Consider the following 16,538-nt stretch of genomic DNA (forward strand, 5'->3'; position numbering starts at 1 on the left):
AGCAGCCGCGGGCCGTGCTTCTTTCCCGTTCCCGGGGCCCTGCCGCCGCCCGGGCCGCTCCTGTGGGCGGCGCTCGGCCCCGCCGCCGCCTCCGGCCTCCGCCGCCAGGGGCCGCTGTGGCCGCGCCGCGCGGGCAGCGCTTCCGCCGCCGGGCAGCACGCGCGGGCCGCCGCCATGAAGCCGGTACGGGCCGTGAGGGGAGCGGGCCGGGCGGCGCGGGGAGGGAGCCCGGGGGGGACGGGCGGGATGGGGAGCCGTGGTCGGTAGCGGCCGGTGCCGCCGGGGCTCCGGGAAGGGCAGAGTAGTGCGGGTGCTTTGGGTGGGCAGCGGCGGCGCAGCGCAGGCTCGTCTCTCACCCCGAGAGGAACGCTGACCTTTCAGCGCCCTCCCGATAATGCAGCATAGAAAGGGAGGCTAAAGTTGAGCCGACAAAATTTCCGGATTCACGGCATGTTCTCCGTTGGAAGGGGCCCGCAAGGATCGTGGAGCCCAACTCCGACCGGCCCGTACAGGCAGTGATCGCACAATCGTGCTGTTATTGGCACCATGCTCCAGCCGTGAGCTGAGGGTTCGGGGAGCCCCATGCTGATCCAGCCACATGTCCCCTGTGTAGAGGGACACATCATCCCTAGCAGCGCTTCCGTGCCGGTCTCTCTGCGCAGCCCTGCCTTCCCATAGCCCTCCTAAGGTGATCCCTGCCGTGCCCATTCCCATCCCGAGCACCCTCGGCGGTGTTTTGCGGGTCTGGCACGGGCCGCGTGTATTGACCCGAGCCTCCAGGTTTTCCCCGAGCCCGGTTTCTCAGCCCGCGGTGCCTCCTGGAGCTCTGGCCCCCATAACCCTGTTGTGGTACGGCTGCTGTTGTGAGCGTGGCAGCAGGCAGCCTCGCCAGGTCCCTGCAGCTGCTGGGCAGGGAGAGTTTCAGGCCGGAGAAAGCCAAAGCTCAGCCTGGGGAGGTGTCCTGCAGGAAGGAGGGCATTTGCCCGAGGCTGTGGCTTTGCACGTTCAAGTCCCCCGAAGTACTTTAGCATGTGCTAAAGCAGCAGCACCCTGAGAGGAGAACAGAGTGCTTGGGAGCACACAAGGAACCGCACCCTAACAAGCTGTGTACCATACCTTGAGTGTCTAAAAGTGATGGACATAGCGTTTAATAAAAAAGTTGTCAGAGAATGTTTCTGTAAAGCATTTGTCACAGTCCTCTCCTCTCGAAGATGTAACACAGTTGTGTAAATTTGAGGCTAATTGATGATACTGTTAGCAAGAAACATATTGTTCAGTCCTAATAGAAATAAGAACTCAGAGATCTTAAACAGTGGAATAAATTTTGCAAAGACTGTTAACATGTCAGTGACTTGTAGCTTTCTGTTTGTTTTCTAGAGAAAAAACACAAAGCGAGTTCCAAGTTTTCGCAAGTTACTGAGAACTAGTCAAATAAAACTTGACAATAAATTAAAGAATAAACAGTACAAGCAGAAGAGTGCTGCTAAGAAGTATCGTAAAGAGCAAAAGAAGCTAAGGGAAGCTGTCAGAGATGCTATTTCTAGAAAGCCTTTTCCATTGGAGGAATGCAAGAAGAAACAAGTTGGTAAGTGTGTGTTCACTGAATATCCTGCTGCTTCCTGCTGTAAAATTGGAGAAAACAACACTTTATTTTCTGTATACAAATAGCTGCTGTTCCTGTTGAAAGAATGGGAGACTTTTGAAAAATACAAAATGTGGCCATTCTGGCACCTAAAACTGTCAGTTAAATATGGTGGAAATGTGTTTGCACTGGTCATTATTGGATATCATAGTAAAGGGGCAGTTTTCTGGGATAACAAAACCCACAGGCATAAAGGTCAGTAGCTCCAGGTAGAAGTAAGCCATAAAATGGTCTCAAAAGTGTAGGCAGGGTTAGGTTTCCAAGGGTGACTATACATATGGGATCTTAATTTGTAAACATCATCTTCTAAAATAGCTAAAAAATGGGAAGAAAAAGAAGAAGAGGAGGCTCTTCCACTGGACATGATGGATGAAGATGACTTAAAATTAATGGAAGATCTGGCCCAAAAAGCATCCTTTTTAACCAGAGATCTTTCTTCTAAGTGAGTTGCAATGTCTCCTTTCCATACTAATTCAGCCTTGTGTGGTTAATATGTAATTAATATGTACAGTAATGCATTTATCAGGAGGTCTTCTTCAGTCTGGTGTTTCTTTGCAGCTCTGGTTTAGTGTTTCCTCAGCCTGTCAGTACTTCAGTATTAATCTGTCAGTGTGTATCAGTGCATTCAGGTGCTCTGCCTGACCTTCAGGGTACTGTTTCTGCAGTGTTCCTTCCTGGGAGGTCCCTGGCTGTGAGATAAGCAGCATCCCTCAAATGAAAGAAATGCTTTAATCTGTAAACAGTCTTTTTTTCTATATAGAGTGTTCAGGACATTCCCTGGACTATGGACCACATATTGCACTGCAGATTGCTGGAAAAAAATAAAAAGGGTTCTGTAAACACATGCAGCACCAAAACATTCATACCAAAAATTTGTTACCAGTTTTATGAACCAAGGCATTGGGTAGAGTTCACAGTGACATATGTAGAAAGGTAGTGCTCCTGGTTGTAGAATAGTCTTTAGAAATGCGCTTCTACTGATTTGTCTGGTTACATGATTGTTTGAAAATCTTAGCTTGCCTTTTTTGAATGCAAGTTCTTGAATTAGAAGAGTTTTGTTTTAAACCTTCCCCTTTCAGATTTACTGGGTGTGACATAAGTTTAAAGTCGTGCAAAACCCAAAATTTATTGTGTGGTTTTACTTAGAGATATTTTGAGAAATGTAGTTCTGTGTGTCTTACATTCATTATGTCAGAATGTTTTTAGAATGGTAGGAAAACAGTGGAAGTGGTTGCTCTTTTACCTGTTTCACTTTTAGGGGCTTTTAGTTCCTTTCATAGTGTTCCCTTAAATTGGAGAACTTACCTTTCAGTCTGTTTTACTCTGGTCAGCTACAGTTTGTCTTAAAAACTTGTCAGATATTACAGCACTTACAAATCGTGTGCTCATATTAGCACAGACTAAATACTTCCCCTCTTGTACACTTAGGTGTAGCTCAGGAGCATACCTGTGAAAGGCTGCCACACCACTCTGGGTTATTGCTGTTGTCATTGGAGAGGGGTGTGTGACACAGGCTTTGCCAGTGGGCAGAGCAGAAGAGTGATAGTGCTAGTGCTAAAAACAGCCATGGAGTGGGGAGGATAGAAATGGTCACTGACCCACTCATTGTCATGTCCTGGTTCAGCCTCCCCTGGAAAGTCAAGACGCAGTGAGGGGGAGGCAGGCTGTGGGACATGTAAAGGCGGGCTCTGGGCTGGTTGCCCAGTGAGAGGATCCTAGTCCTGCTGGTTGCTGATGGAGTCCTTCATGGCAGGACTGCTCAGGGTGGTTTAACGGGTCTCAGCCCTGCCAGGGCAGCCACTCTGCTGTGGGGAAGCACAGAAGGGAAGGAAGGACAAGTGAAACAGCACCCTGGCCTGGATGACAGGCAGCCACTTAATCCAGCGGGTCAGGTATGGCTCTTGTCTATTTACATGGCTGGTTCATTTAGTTTGCCTCATATTTTTCAGTGAACCTGTTCACATCAAAAAACGAAAACATGAAAGTGTGATTGAGAAATACGAGAAGGTGCCAAGACGTTTGCAAACAGAGCCAGAAAAAGAACTCATCCATCTGCTCCCCATCAAAGACAAGAGTGGCATAATTCCTCAAGCTGTGGAAAAGCCAGGTAAGACACAGATTCTGGAACTGGTACAGTAGCCAAGAAGTGTATCATTAATTGGTTTAAAATTTCACAGTGTTTATTATGTGCTTGATGCTAGATACTCTTGTTTTTGCAGTTCTCAATGTTGCACATGATGAAGAAGAGGACACAGAAGATATGGAGGAAGCAGATGGTAATAAAACATTTTGTTTTCTTTTTGTTCGTTTTTTTCCCCAAATCACTTGCATACCTGAAAAGTACTTTGCTGTTCCCCAAGGAAGTTTGCAATTGAAGTGTATTTTGTTCAGGATTGTTCATTATTACGTTGTCACCAAAGCATAACCATTATGCTTGCACTCTTACCTGCTAGAATCTCAGGAATGGCTGGCTCCAGATTCTCTTTCTTCAAAATTATTTTGATTTTTCACCTAGAACTACTGCTTGCATGAAGTTCCTTTTACCCTTTGTGTCATAGTTGCTAGTAAGAAGGAAGTATTAGTTTTACATAAAGAATATCTGTGTGGTTCTGTTTTGAGATAATTTTGAAATGCAGTTCTGGATGCAGACTTTTGTAGGTTTTAAGTGTCTGTCTTTGTCTTTAAAATTTTTTACTTAAAACATCAATACCAGGACACTGATTTTCCTTTGCAGTTGGCTATTGAGTTAACGGTCATTTTCAAGTAACTTTGTGACTTCTGGGTCCTTACTGTCTAAATATAAAGTTGAGGAAGGAAATACTTGTAGCAAAATAATACTCAGAAAGCACAAACAAAAATGATTGTATTTTTAAGAGAAAAAGTGAATGGTGAATAATTTGATACAAATTGTAGAGCACTGCAGTTTCTTAGTATGGTTGGGGTAATACATTGAGTTTATATGTTCCCACTGTATTCAGAGAACACCATGGGCAGATCCAAAAACATTTAGTCCACTTCTTTTTGCAAGTAAAAGATTCTGAAGTGGAGCAAAAATGAATCTGTGGATTAATATAAGATCTAGCAAAGTCATTCTTAAAGTTTCTTTGATTCTGGAACTTCTTGTGTTGGTCTCATGGGGCCTTACCAGGGTACCTGTTTGAAATGCAGCATCTGCAACATGGTATTTGTTAAGTGACTTCCCCTCTTTTCTGACTCTCTGTGCCAGACTTTAGTGAAGAACCCTTGCCTGTTATCACTCCTGAGGAAATGGCTGCTCAAAGGAGACAAAAGCTACAGGAGAGGAAGATGCACATAGCTGCCTTAGCATCTGCCATTCTCTCAGAGCCAGACAGCAATGTAGGTACATTTACTTAACCTGCATGTACAAGTGTGTGTGTTGTTCACTAAGTCAAGAAGCAAAGGTCTGAATGAGCAAACTAGCAAAAGCATAAGAATATATGGGTAGAACGAGGAAAAGGTCAGTGTTGTATCACTTCTGTTATTTTTCTTGTTCCTTTAGCATGACCCTTATGTAAGCTCTGATTTCAGGGTTGTATCTGATAGTTCTCAATGCTTCAGGATATACTAGTAATTTTCTGTAATTCTGTGCAAGTTTGTAATAGCAGGGTATTTTGAACATTCCTGAGACTAAAATTTTGTTGGGATATCTATAATTTCCTGGCTCTTTATGCACTGCCAAGTAGAGTGAGTAAGTGCTGAGTTAATGTACGTTGTGCTTGTCCTTTGGTTTGCAGTTGATTTTCATCTGATGTCTGCCTATTTTCTTCAATCAGATTAAGAAGCTGAAGGAGCTGCGTGCCATGCTGATGGAGCAGGATCCTAACGTGGCTGTGATTGTTAGGAAGCTGGTCATGGTGTCTTTGATGGAGATATTCAAAGATATTGCACCTTCATACAAAATTCGGCCTCTGACCGAAGCAGAAAAGGCTACCAAGGTGAAATATCAAATCTATTTCTTGTGTATGTGAGCAGTTAAGGATGTTTTCAGCTATGCCAGATACTAAGACTGATTTGTTTAATATGATTTTATGGTTTGAGCAAAGGGGACAGGTACACAAAAACTTTTTGAAGCTCTAAAGCTGTGACACTTTCAGGAAAGGAGGTTTTGGTTTTGAGCATTAAATTCTTACTTCCTTCAGTATGAAGGTGACATGCAGGTGGTAATGGAGGGGAAAAGTAGTGTCTGAAAGTAGTATACCAAACCTGGGTAACTTTCATCATGAACCTTGGAATAAGCACCTGCACTAAAGGGAGTTAGAAAGAAAGCAAATTATGCAATGTTGTCACCTAACTGGCATAGATTTCTTTGAAATGTGTTCAACAATTTGCAGAACAAATGCAGAGTAACTTGTTTTCTAGAGCTTGTTTTTAACCAATATTTAAAAGGCTTTTTGGATATAGGTTTAGTGCAGTTTAGAGTCATGGTTTTAAAATAGCATCTAGTTGATAATGTTACTTCAGGCTCTATAAATGAAATATGCCTAGTTGGAAAAAGCCCTCTGAACACATCTGTAGAAAAATGCAGATATGTTTTATTTTTAATACATTTCTAGGAATGTCTGTCTACAAGAAAAAACTACTGGACATCTGATACTTGTTTTAAAACTTTTTTTTCCCCATTGGGTAATTTCCGTATTTAGCTCTCCAAATAAATCTCATTTCAATTATGTTTACAGGTTAAAAAAGAAACACAGAAACTGAGAGAATTTGAAGAAGGCCTTGTAAGCCAGTATAAATTTTACTTGGAAAATTTGGAACAGACAATTAAAGGTACAGTTAACACTTCTCATTATTCATAGTAAAGGCAAAATTGTTTGCAGCAGTTTCCCCCCTTCTGTCTGTGAGATAGCACTTGCATGAAATACACATGCAATCACTAAAAACTTAAATATTTATAAGGTCATCATCATTCTGAAGAGTAATCACTAAAAATAATATTTTGTGCAGATTGGAAGCAAAGGAAATTGAAGAAAAGCAATGTCATCTCATTAAAGGCATATAAAGGTCTAGCAGAGGTAGCAGTGAAGTGTCTGTGTGAGCTGCTTGTGGCCCTACCCCACTTCAACTTCCACAATAACATTATTGTTCTCATTGTTCCACTCATGAATGATCCATCAAAAATGGTAAGTGATTTTCTGATTAGAGAAGGAGTTCTTGTTTTGTGTGAAAAATAATTATTTCTGAGCTTTATTCCACAATATCCAGATCTTTTGGCTGTATCTGTTCACTATTTTACAGGCTGTGTGCACTTTATAATTAGTAAATACTATGAGTGTCATCTGTTACTGGCTGTTGTTGTGGCCTTGGGTTTACAGAGCAATTTCTGTGCTTTGCTTTTCAGATTTCTGAGCTGTGTGTTGAGGCAGTTAAGAAGCTCTTTAAACAGGACAAGTTGGGCTATGCTTCACTTGGTGTAGTTAAAGTAATTTCTGGCCTTGTGAGGGGTAGAAATTATGATGTCAGGCCTGAGGTAAGAGTCTTTCTGTTATACTCCACAATATTCTTCTGTCAAAAGTTTCAAAAATCCCCAAATGTTAAAGTTACTGCAGCTGCTGGCTACAGACAAGCAGAATTTTTTCACTCTATCAGACCACAGACAGTTCAGGATTAGGCTGAGCCAGAGAATTAGAGAGGTAAGGTGCAAGGGAAGGAGACTGGGAGGTAGAGATCAGATTCTGCCAAAGACACGGCTTAAGTCAGGCAGGGAGACTTGAAGTGAGATTTAAATGGAGGAATGGATAGAAATGGACTGTGCTGGGGAAGGAGCTGGGAGCAAGGATCAAGAGATACAGGTGTGGAGGGGAGTAAACAGAAGAGCCTTTGACCAGCAAAGCCCACTAGCTGGAATGGGATCCAGCATTTCTTACCCTAGTTCCTATCAGGTTGTACATGACCTTCCATTGTATTTATTTTATTTTACATCAGGTCTTAAAAGTATTTCTTCACTTAAGAATTAAGGAAGTAGAATTACAAAAAGATTCTGAAGACATTGCACCAAAGAAAAAGTTCATGACTTACAAAGAGAAAAGAAAAAATCTTTCCAGAATGCAAAGAAAGGTATGACATGTGCTTTCTCATGCTCTACTTCTGTTATTTAATGTAGCAATTTGTTCCAGCAATGACTGCACATCTGCTGTTGTCATTGTTAACTCTCAGCATCAGTGATCAATTTTTGCATTGTATTTGAAAATTTAGGAGGTTCTAGAGGGAATTTAATTTAATTATCTCCCTATTTTTTTTTTCTTCCCTGTGTTGATAATGTTTTTGATTGATTGTTTCTGATAGGACAAGTGTTACCCTGTAGAATCACAGGGTGACTTAAGCAACTCAGCAAGCATAGAAAATTTATTCTCTGGGTATCTTTTCAACCTGGATATCCAGACTGGTTGGAAACATTGGATCTGTTGTTTTAAAATCAACTGTATATTTTCAGTGGAAGAAAGCAGAAGAGAAACTGGAACGAGAACTCCTGGAAGCAGAAGCATCAGAAAGTAAAGAAAAGAAACTGAAGTTGGTAAATAATTTAGACATCATTCCCCGATTTTAGCAGAGTGGCGGCTCCTAACCCTTTTGTAACTAAGTGTCTTCCCTCCATCCCAACCTGGCAGCATTCCACATCTCTAGATCATGCTGTCAGCTAGCAAACACTTTATCTGTGATAGAGATCTAGGTTTTAGTAAACCACACTCTCAGTTTAGCCAGGAAGGCCAGCGTAGCCATTCCTATTCCCTTCTGCTGTCTGCTCAAAATGGTGTTGAATCCATTGACAAAAGTCCTGCGGGTGCCCTGTTCCATAGGACACTGTGTAGTGGGTGTTACAGCCTCTCAGAGTGGCCTTCAGGCAAAGGAGGAGTGTGGCTGTAGCTAGGAGAGAGCCAGGAGCAGGAGAGCACTGGAGGACTTGAGCTTTTCAGTGTAAGAAGAGCAGAGATGACAGTGCCAGGACGGGTTGGGAAGGCCTGAGTGAGTGCAGGCTTGGACAGAGAAAATGTCTGTTTCACATGATTAAGTATTTTTGGTTTTTTTTTTCCTTCAGCACACAGAGACCTTGAATATTGTATTTGTAACTTACTTCAGGATCTTGAAGAAAGCTCAGAAGTCTCCACTTTTGCCAGCTGTGCTAGAAGGTCTTGCAAAGTAAGAGCTGACTACCTTCTTTTGTGTGTGTTGGAAGAGACATAAAAGCACTAAAGAAATTTTTGTCTTAAGCAGTGAAAAAAGATAGTTCCTGACAAATTAGTTGAAATTCTTTTATTTCTCTGCTGAAGTTTTCTGCTATTTCCAAAATCATTTCAATGAGATTTGAAATTTCACATGATAGAATTTATGTGATGCAGACGCCACAGGGTGTGAGGTGATTCCATTCTTTTGTCTGATTAATTGCTAAAGGACACAGACATGTCTTTAATGCTCTAGAAAAGCCATGAATACCATGTTGGGCGCTGAATTATTCTTTCCTGTGAAGATAGTAAATGTTCAGCATTTGATTTATTCTGCTTTTAAGGTGTGGATCTTGGCAATTCAGAACACTTGGAACTGAGTTTAAAGATAATGTCTATAATTTAAAAATGAAAATCTCTTTGATTGCAGGTTTGCTCATCTCATAAATGTGGAATTTTTTGATGACCTATTGATTGTCCTTCATTCCCTTATTGCATCTGGGGTAAGTTGAATTTTATTACAGTTTTCTTAAAATTACTTTCTTTTGGGTACTTAATCACTTTTGTATTCTTAGGATTTAAGCTATCGCGAGAGTCTTCATTGCATTCTCAGTGCTTTTCATATACTCTCTGGTCAAGGTAGGAGATTTTTTAAAATAAACCTTTGTTTAATGTTGCCTGATAAACAAATGGAGTAAATGTGTTTATTTGGGATTATGTTTATAGGTGATGTTCTTAACATTGATCCAATGAAATTTTACGCACATCTGTACAAGACACTGTTCAGCCTGCATGCAGGTAATTCCAGATTCCTGTTTTTACTGTTCCCCTAGATAATGTTTATTCTGTTTCCTTGCTGTTGAAGCCTTTATGTAGCATTAATAAACTACACTTTCTAAAGATATCTGATTTCTGAGAAGATTATTTTTTTTTTCTCGAGTTGCACATTGTATTACTGCAATACAAATACTTGAATTATTATTGCAATACATGATAACAGGTTCTGATCTTGTCATTTCATTAGGAAATGCCAGATATTTGATCTTGGATAACCATTTAATCTGTCCTCATTTTTTTACTTCCTTATAATTATTTCTTTCAGTTGTAATTTAAAAATCCTTGTCTTTTTTCTCTACTTCTCTCTCCAGTAAAGAAAAAACACCTGATTTTTCCAATATAATTAAAAATAATTTAAATTTATATTCTGCTTTTAAAAAATTTCTAGTATATATATCTGATTTTTATAGTAATAATTTTATGTTCTAATCTGATTTTTCCAGTAATTTTGAGAAGTTGGAAAATTAATGAAAAAAATTTATAAAATTTGAAATGAACATAATTTTAATTAACTTCAGAAATGTGGATTCACTAGGAATAAACTATTAAGAATAAACATTCTTCTGTTCTGGATGGGTAAATGACTACATCTTTTCACTTTTTAATAATTTGTAGAAAATGATACAATGAATGCATTTAGGATTACAACAGTAACTTAATTCTAATAAGCATTGTTTATAACACTAATAAGCAGTGTTCAATGATTAGATACTTTTGATGGAACAAGTATATTCTTGGAAAGGAGCACAGAAACAATCGTACATTTTTTTCTGTTCAAAGCTGGACTATTTTGACCAAAAAAGGGTGGATGCTTAATGTGTGTATCACATGGGAGGTGTCTGAGCCTCCCAGCTTCCGTGCTGTTCTCAGTTCCAGTGTCCACAGGGTATACAATGTTTGTCCTTGAGGTGGTTCTTTACTCTTTGTATGAAATTCTGCTTTTGAGGTGGCACCAATGAGGACATAGGGATTGTGCTGCAGTGCCTGGATGTCATGTTTGCCAAGAGGAGAAAGCAAGTCTCCCAGCAACGAGCTCTTGCTTTCCTAAAGCGACTTTCCATCCTTGCTCTTCATGTGCTTCCAAATTCCAGCGTTGGGATCTTGGCAACAAACAGGGTATTCATGCAAGTAAGTTTTACTTGTTCAAATTTTTAGCTTACTAAAATTTCCAAAGCCAAAGGCTATGGAATTCTTTGTTAAAATGATTTTGTGCAAAGTTTTTTTGAGCATCTTTAACAAGGATGATGAAAACAGAATATGTTTAAATGCTGCTGAAACTGACTGAAGTGGAATGAATCCTGAAACTGACTCCACCATCTTATAATTGGGTGAGTAATATAAACAACTCAGTTTCTGGGTTTTTGTGTTGTAGACATTCCCAAGGATGGACCTCTTACTAGACAATGAATCTCAAGGCAGTGGAATTTATCTCCCAGAATTGGATGAACCAGAGCATTGCAATGCCCAGAACACAGCGCTGTGGGAGCTGCATCTACTGCAGGTTTGTGAGTAACTCAGGGATTTGGGAGGTAACAGCAGTAAATAGATGCTCAATGTTTAGGTGCTTTACACAAATGGAGAGCAGAGGTCTTCAGGCTTATCTGTCAAATCTTAGCCCATATGAGCCTATTCCAGCAGTGAAAGAGGAAGACCAACACAGTGGTATGGAAGGATGAGCTCAGAATAATAATTATACCACATTGGTTCATACTGCAGGTTGCTTTATTAGATTCCTTCGGAGGCTTTTTAGATGTCTTAAGTTCCCTTGCAGTCCAGCCCTTCTTCCAGGAGGAACTGACACCTTGATCTGTCATTCCAGTCAGGGTTTGGAGAGGGCTTCCTCTGCCCTTTGTCCCTGTTTTTTGGGAGTAGGAATTATCTAACTGTGGAGAGTCATGCTCATAGCATGATATGAGAGAATAAATGCCTGACATTAATCCCACAAACTGACTGATTTTGAGGCACTCACTTTCTAAAATAAAAGCAGACCTTCCATCTTATGAATTGGAAATAAACATGAGATTCTGTAGATAAATACATTATCCCTTACTGTCTGTCTACTGCCTTCATTCTTCCTTTCTTTCAGAGACATTATCATCCAACAGTGCAGAAATTTGCATCTCACCTTATTGCTGGTGCTCCAACTGAAGGCTCAGGAGCTCTTCCACTTGATTTGAGCCAAAGGTGAGTTATCAAAGAGTTCCTTTTTTTATAATAGACCCTGAAAGGAAGCTATTGCTTATACTATATTAAAGGAATTCCTAAAAATAACTAATGACTCTGATCTTCAAACTCTTTCTTCTCCTGCCAGTACAGAATGCAGAATGCTGGGAATGCTAGATGCTGGCTGCCTTTTTTTTTTCCCCCTCTTTTTTTTCCCATTCTTTTCCCTTTAGAGACTTGTTGCCAGGCTGTGACAAGGGTAAACATCTCAAAGTGCAGTGTGTTTTCTTCCCCCAGGAACAAAATATCTTCAGCAGCAGCCCTGATCTGAATATGGATCAGGATCACTGAACTGGGGCTGTCCAGTGGAAACTAGAACCCAGGTTGCAGTGTAAGGTCTGTAGCAGGTTAAAACATGAGAGCAGCATCCAGGCTCAGACTAAGATCTAATGCAGCATTCTGTCTTTGGTAGTGGCTGGCAGCAGGTGCCTTGGGAAAAGTAAAACCAGAGCATTCACGTGAAACATGCCCTGAGCAGGCCTCTGGCAGGTTTCAGCCTGGTGGATTTCCTGAACCTGGTACCATTTTCTGTTAGTACCTCTTTCTTCATGAAGTTGTTTTCAAAACTGTTCAATGTCCCTTGAATGAGAGCACACATTCTGCAAATGCAGCATTGTTTGGTAAGGGTTCTGTGAATCCACAGCTCCTTATGGTACGATCTGCTTTCTGGTTTTTTGAACCTGGTGCCAGTTTGCTTCATTTGACAGCCCCTGGTTCTTGATCTGGGAGCTGAAGTGCACAGCCTGCTCCACCACTCTTCCTGTGCCTCACAGGACTCAGCAGACCTCAGTCATATCATACCTCCACCGGCTGTCTCTGCTGGATGGAGGGATCCATCCACCTCTCACAGGAGCTGTTCTATATTTTCCGTACACTCTACTCCATGTTCCTGAACGTTTACCAATTTAAGCATTTCAAGATGAAATGGGAGACTCAGTTGCAATATTTGAGATGTGGATGATCTATGGATTTATACACTGATGTAACTAATTTCTGTTGTGTTCCGTTTCTTTTCAACTCCAAACAGCACTAAAGTCACAATCCCATAAAAGTATCTGTCATTAATAAGAAGATAATTTTTTCTCTAAGTGATAGTGGTCTGCTCAGAGCCTACTGTTTTTATGTAGAGTTGCTTTTTCCAACACTAAATTTCATTTGCCACTTTGCTGATCATCTCATGCAGTCTGTCTGCAGTTCTCTACAGGTAGCTCATTCTTAATACTACAAATAACTTGGGATTCTCCAGCTCTTTTTTGAGCATGTTAGAAAGTGCAGGTCCTGGAAAAAACCTTTTGGAAACCAGTTTCTTCCTGCCATTGCAAAAAATAACCATAGACTCCTGTCCTCTGTTTCCTGTCTTTTAAACAGTTTTTTTCTGTGATGGTCCTCACTGTTCTTCTATGGATGGTTTTTTTTTTTTTCATAAAACCCTTTGGCAAGGAACTGTTGGAAATTCTGGCAGATTGTGTCAGCTAAGACCATTTTTACCTACCTTTTTTCCCCCTCTTTTTTCCAAATATGTAAAGATGAGAGCTCTGGGATGGCAGCAGTTTTCTTGTGTTTATTTAGACCCGTGTTACTTAATTGGACTTGCATTATTTCCCAGCCATAGGCTCCTGATCTTTTCCAGGTGATGCTCATTGTTCTGAGGAGTTCTCCTAAAACTCCTCTGAAGTTTTGCAGGGGGAGAGTGGGGTTGTGTGGAATGCTGCTCTTGGATTGGTGATAGATCAGCTAAAGTTGTATTTATCTAATGCCATTTTTCTTTCACTCTTTATTTACTGTAGGTCTGCTACAGAACTTTTTGAGACATATTGTATGAAAGGAATGACCTTTAATCCTCCTGTTGCATCAGTAACACCCAGAAAAAAGGTACTGTTCTCATTGCTCTGTGTCCTTTTTTCAATCATGTGACACACCAATATAACCTGTATCTGCTGGCTCACTATGCAGTGCCCAGGCATTGGCACACTCAGTGTGGCTTTCTGCTTTCTCTACTTTTGCATCAAGTACATTTTTTTACCTGGGATAATATAGGACTGAGTATAAGGAAGGAAAAAATAACTGTATAAATAGTTCTACCTCCCACAGCATCAGTTAACATAGCAAGATTATTATGGTAGCTGTTATTTTGCACTTTGCAGTGGTTCAGTGCAGATTTCTTGGCTCTTTTCTGCAGTGATGAACTAATGTTTGTTCAAAAAGCAATAATAAAAAGCCAGCTCTTTCCCCAGGGTGCTTAGTTGCCAAGACAGCTGGATTTCCAGAGTGTTTGATTCAGTGTGTTGAGGGATACTGATCCCTGTTAGTCACTACAGCTTTAAAGTGGAAATTTGAGGGGAACAAAGGGTTAATGTAAAAAGAGGAGAAATGGGGGAAGTGTGTTTCTATCCTCAGTGTTGGATGTGTTCCAGATGCCAGCCTCCATTAAATGTCCTGTTAGTGGTGTGTCCTTGAAAAAGTGATAATTTTCCTTCTTTTTTATGCAAATATTATAACCTATTAACCTTGTCAGTGCTCCACTTTGTAGCTCAGTAATGTCAGTTGAAACCTTGAGAGCACAATTTTTTTTTTCATATTAGAGAACCAGCTTCTGAAAATGTTTGTACTTAACTTACTCTGTTGTCTTATAATGACTCCTTGATATGTGTGTCCTGCTGGGGAGTTACATGAGTAGCTCTGACAGCAAGGCTGAGAACAGCAGATGGGAGGAAAAAAAGGGTTGAATAAGGAAATGCACAAGCTCCTTTAGGGAGCAGAAACAATGGAACAGCAAGATCACAGAGTGTCCATAGATGGCTATCTATAATGGACCTAAGTGGGAAAATTACCTTGGGGTCTTGCCTGCTCTATGGCTGTTTGGCTCATTTTACAAATTTTGGCAGTTATCTGAGTTTTACCCTCTGTGTTCTGCATGTCTTTTGTGTGCCAGGCTGCCAGGGGTTCAGCATCTCCCTGCTCTTGACAGAAACTCCAAACTGGAGCCCTGTGCACCACTAAAGAGAGGCTCTCATTTCTCCATGAGTCCACCAGATACTTGGCTCTGAAAATTTTAAACTTTCACAGGAAAGTTTAAATCATGTGCATGATCATCATTCTTCATTTGAGCACCAGGAAAAGGCAGAGCTCCAGGTGTGGCTGGAGGCAGAAGGGTCAGGGGATTTCTTTCTGACTCTCAACCTGTGCTGTGAGCTTTGTTGCCTCTTGGTCAGAGGTGCTTGATGTATAAATGTGTGCTGTCACCAAACTGTGCTTGATTTGTATTTGTAAGGTGTGTTGAACAGGAGGCAGAGTGTGAACCCCTTCCACCCCAAGCTGGAAGTCGTGGCTGTGTGTAGTAGGTAATCTTCTAAAGCCCAGCTTAGCACAAACCAGAAAAGCCTGACCAAACCCATGAGTTTATGAAGGACTGCAGGACACTGTGCTTGCCAGTTGAACAGGTCTGGGCTAAATGTCTGGGACCACGAGAGAGAAACAAGACTGCTAAACTAAGGTGGGCATGGAAAACATGGCCTTGTTTAGTAACAGAACTCCTATTTTGTAATTTTCAGGATACCTTCTTGCAAAGGGATTCATTTGTAGATGAAGAACTAAACAAACAGCTTCAACAATACATCAGTGAGACTGTTGCTCACAAACCCTTGGATTTTGCTAAGCACTTGAAGGAATCATCCTTGGCATAAATGTACCTATCAATCAAGCTCACTTGGATTCTTAATTATGGAGAAACATTGGCTAAAAGAAATCACCAGTCATCATAAAAGGAATACAAGCAGGCTTTTGTGTGAATATGGAAACACAAAAATTTAACAGCAGTTTTTCACACAGTTACAGGCCTGTCCCCATAACCACCAAACCCTGGTTCAGGGGCTGGGGAATCACAATGAACTGTCATGTCAGTGTTTTAAAAATATAAAAACCCAAGTAATTTATGAATTGTTTGCAACCATGCACAATTGTATTTTTGTTTATGTATTTTTCTAATTTTTATAACAGAATATAGACATACATGTTTTTGCGAACTCACTGGGTTGTGCTGGTAACTTAATAAATATTTTGAAAATGTTAACATAATACTGACTTTCTGATGTCTAAGTTCCATTTGGAATACGTATTGCATTTTTCCTGTTTTTCTTCTGACATCTAACCATTTATCTCATCTTGAAAAAATGATTTTGAGTTTGGTGGGTTTTTTCCCTTCTGATGAATCTCGACACTGGCAAATTAAGAATATGGAATTTCAGTTCTAAGCTATCATCATAATTGATTGCTTTACTGCAGTGTCTTCAATAAAGCACAGCTGTCAAGAATACTGGACAAATACAAGGTAAGAATGTTTGGGTTGTTTGGTTTTTTTTTTTTTTGGTAGGTAATTCTCTCCACATTCTCCAAGTATTGTCTGATTGTTTTAGAATCCATTTTCAGCTGCATGTTGGCTTTGCAAAGAGCAGGTGAAATATATGAAATAATTTAAAGGTGAGTAAAGTGAGTATTGTCTTTATGTGAATTCCACTGTACAGGGGAATGTAGTGGGCTGTCCCTGGCTGACAGCTAATGCACTTCTGTAGTGCTTAATGTGATAATGGTATGTGTGTAAGTTTTGCAAAGCTTTCCTTTACGTCAGAAAATATCTTATCTTCTCTAGGGTATTTAAT

The 16,538-nt window shown here is 40.6% G+C and overlaps 1 protein-coding gene across 2 annotated transcripts; it reads left to right on the plus strand.

Moving 5' to 3' along the window:
* Nucleotides 1-147: 147 nt before the first annotated feature.
* Nucleotides 148-15,919, plus strand: NOC3L (NOC3 like DNA replication regulator). 2 transcript variants are annotated; one of them, XM_084209974.1, is made up of 21 exons: nucleotides 148-183; nucleotides 1,378-1,585; nucleotides 1,958-2,084; nucleotides 3,592-3,749; nucleotides 3,862-3,918; nucleotides 4,869-4,999; nucleotides 5,437-5,598; nucleotides 6,340-6,433; nucleotides 6,611-6,786; nucleotides 7,005-7,133; nucleotides 7,589-7,720; nucleotides 8,097-8,177; nucleotides 8,700-8,800; nucleotides 9,254-9,326; nucleotides 9,399-9,462; nucleotides 9,550-9,621; nucleotides 10,607-10,788; nucleotides 11,033-11,161; nucleotides 11,747-11,844; nucleotides 13,671-13,755; nucleotides 15,435-15,919. In XM_084209974.1, the coding sequence occupies exons 1-21, from the start codon at nucleotides 175-177 to the stop codon at nucleotides 15,564-15,566; spliced, it is 2,400 nt and encodes a 799-aa protein (XP_084066100.1). In that variant the 5' UTR covers nucleotides 148-174; the 3' UTR covers nucleotides 15,567-15,919. The 2 variants fall into 2 exon arrangements, with proteins under 2 accessions (XP_084066100.1, XP_084066101.1); XM_084209975.1 differs by lacking the exon at nucleotides 15,435-15,919 and adding an exon at nucleotides 14,816-15,401.
* The last annotated feature ends 619 nt before the right edge of the window (nucleotides 15,920-16,538 follow it).

Source organism: Fringilla coelebs (genome assembly GCF_963513975.1).
Source record: "Fringilla coelebs genome assembly, chromosome: 8".
In the NCBI taxonomy this organism is placed as follows: Eukaryota; Metazoa; Chordata; class Aves; order Passeriformes; family Fringillidae; genus Fringilla; species Fringilla coelebs.

Excerpts from the sequence above, each read along its gene's own strand:
- NOC3L (XM_084209974.1), top strand. Across the intron at positions 5,000-5,436 it reads TCTCAGAGCCAGACAGCAAT|ATTAAGAAGCTGAAGGAGCT; the intron begins GTAGGTACATTT and ends TTCTTCAATCAG. Across the intron at positions 10,789-11,032 it reads CAAACAGGGTATTCATGCAA|ACATTCCCAAGGATGGACCT; the intron begins GTAAGTTTTACT and ends TTTGTGTTGTAG.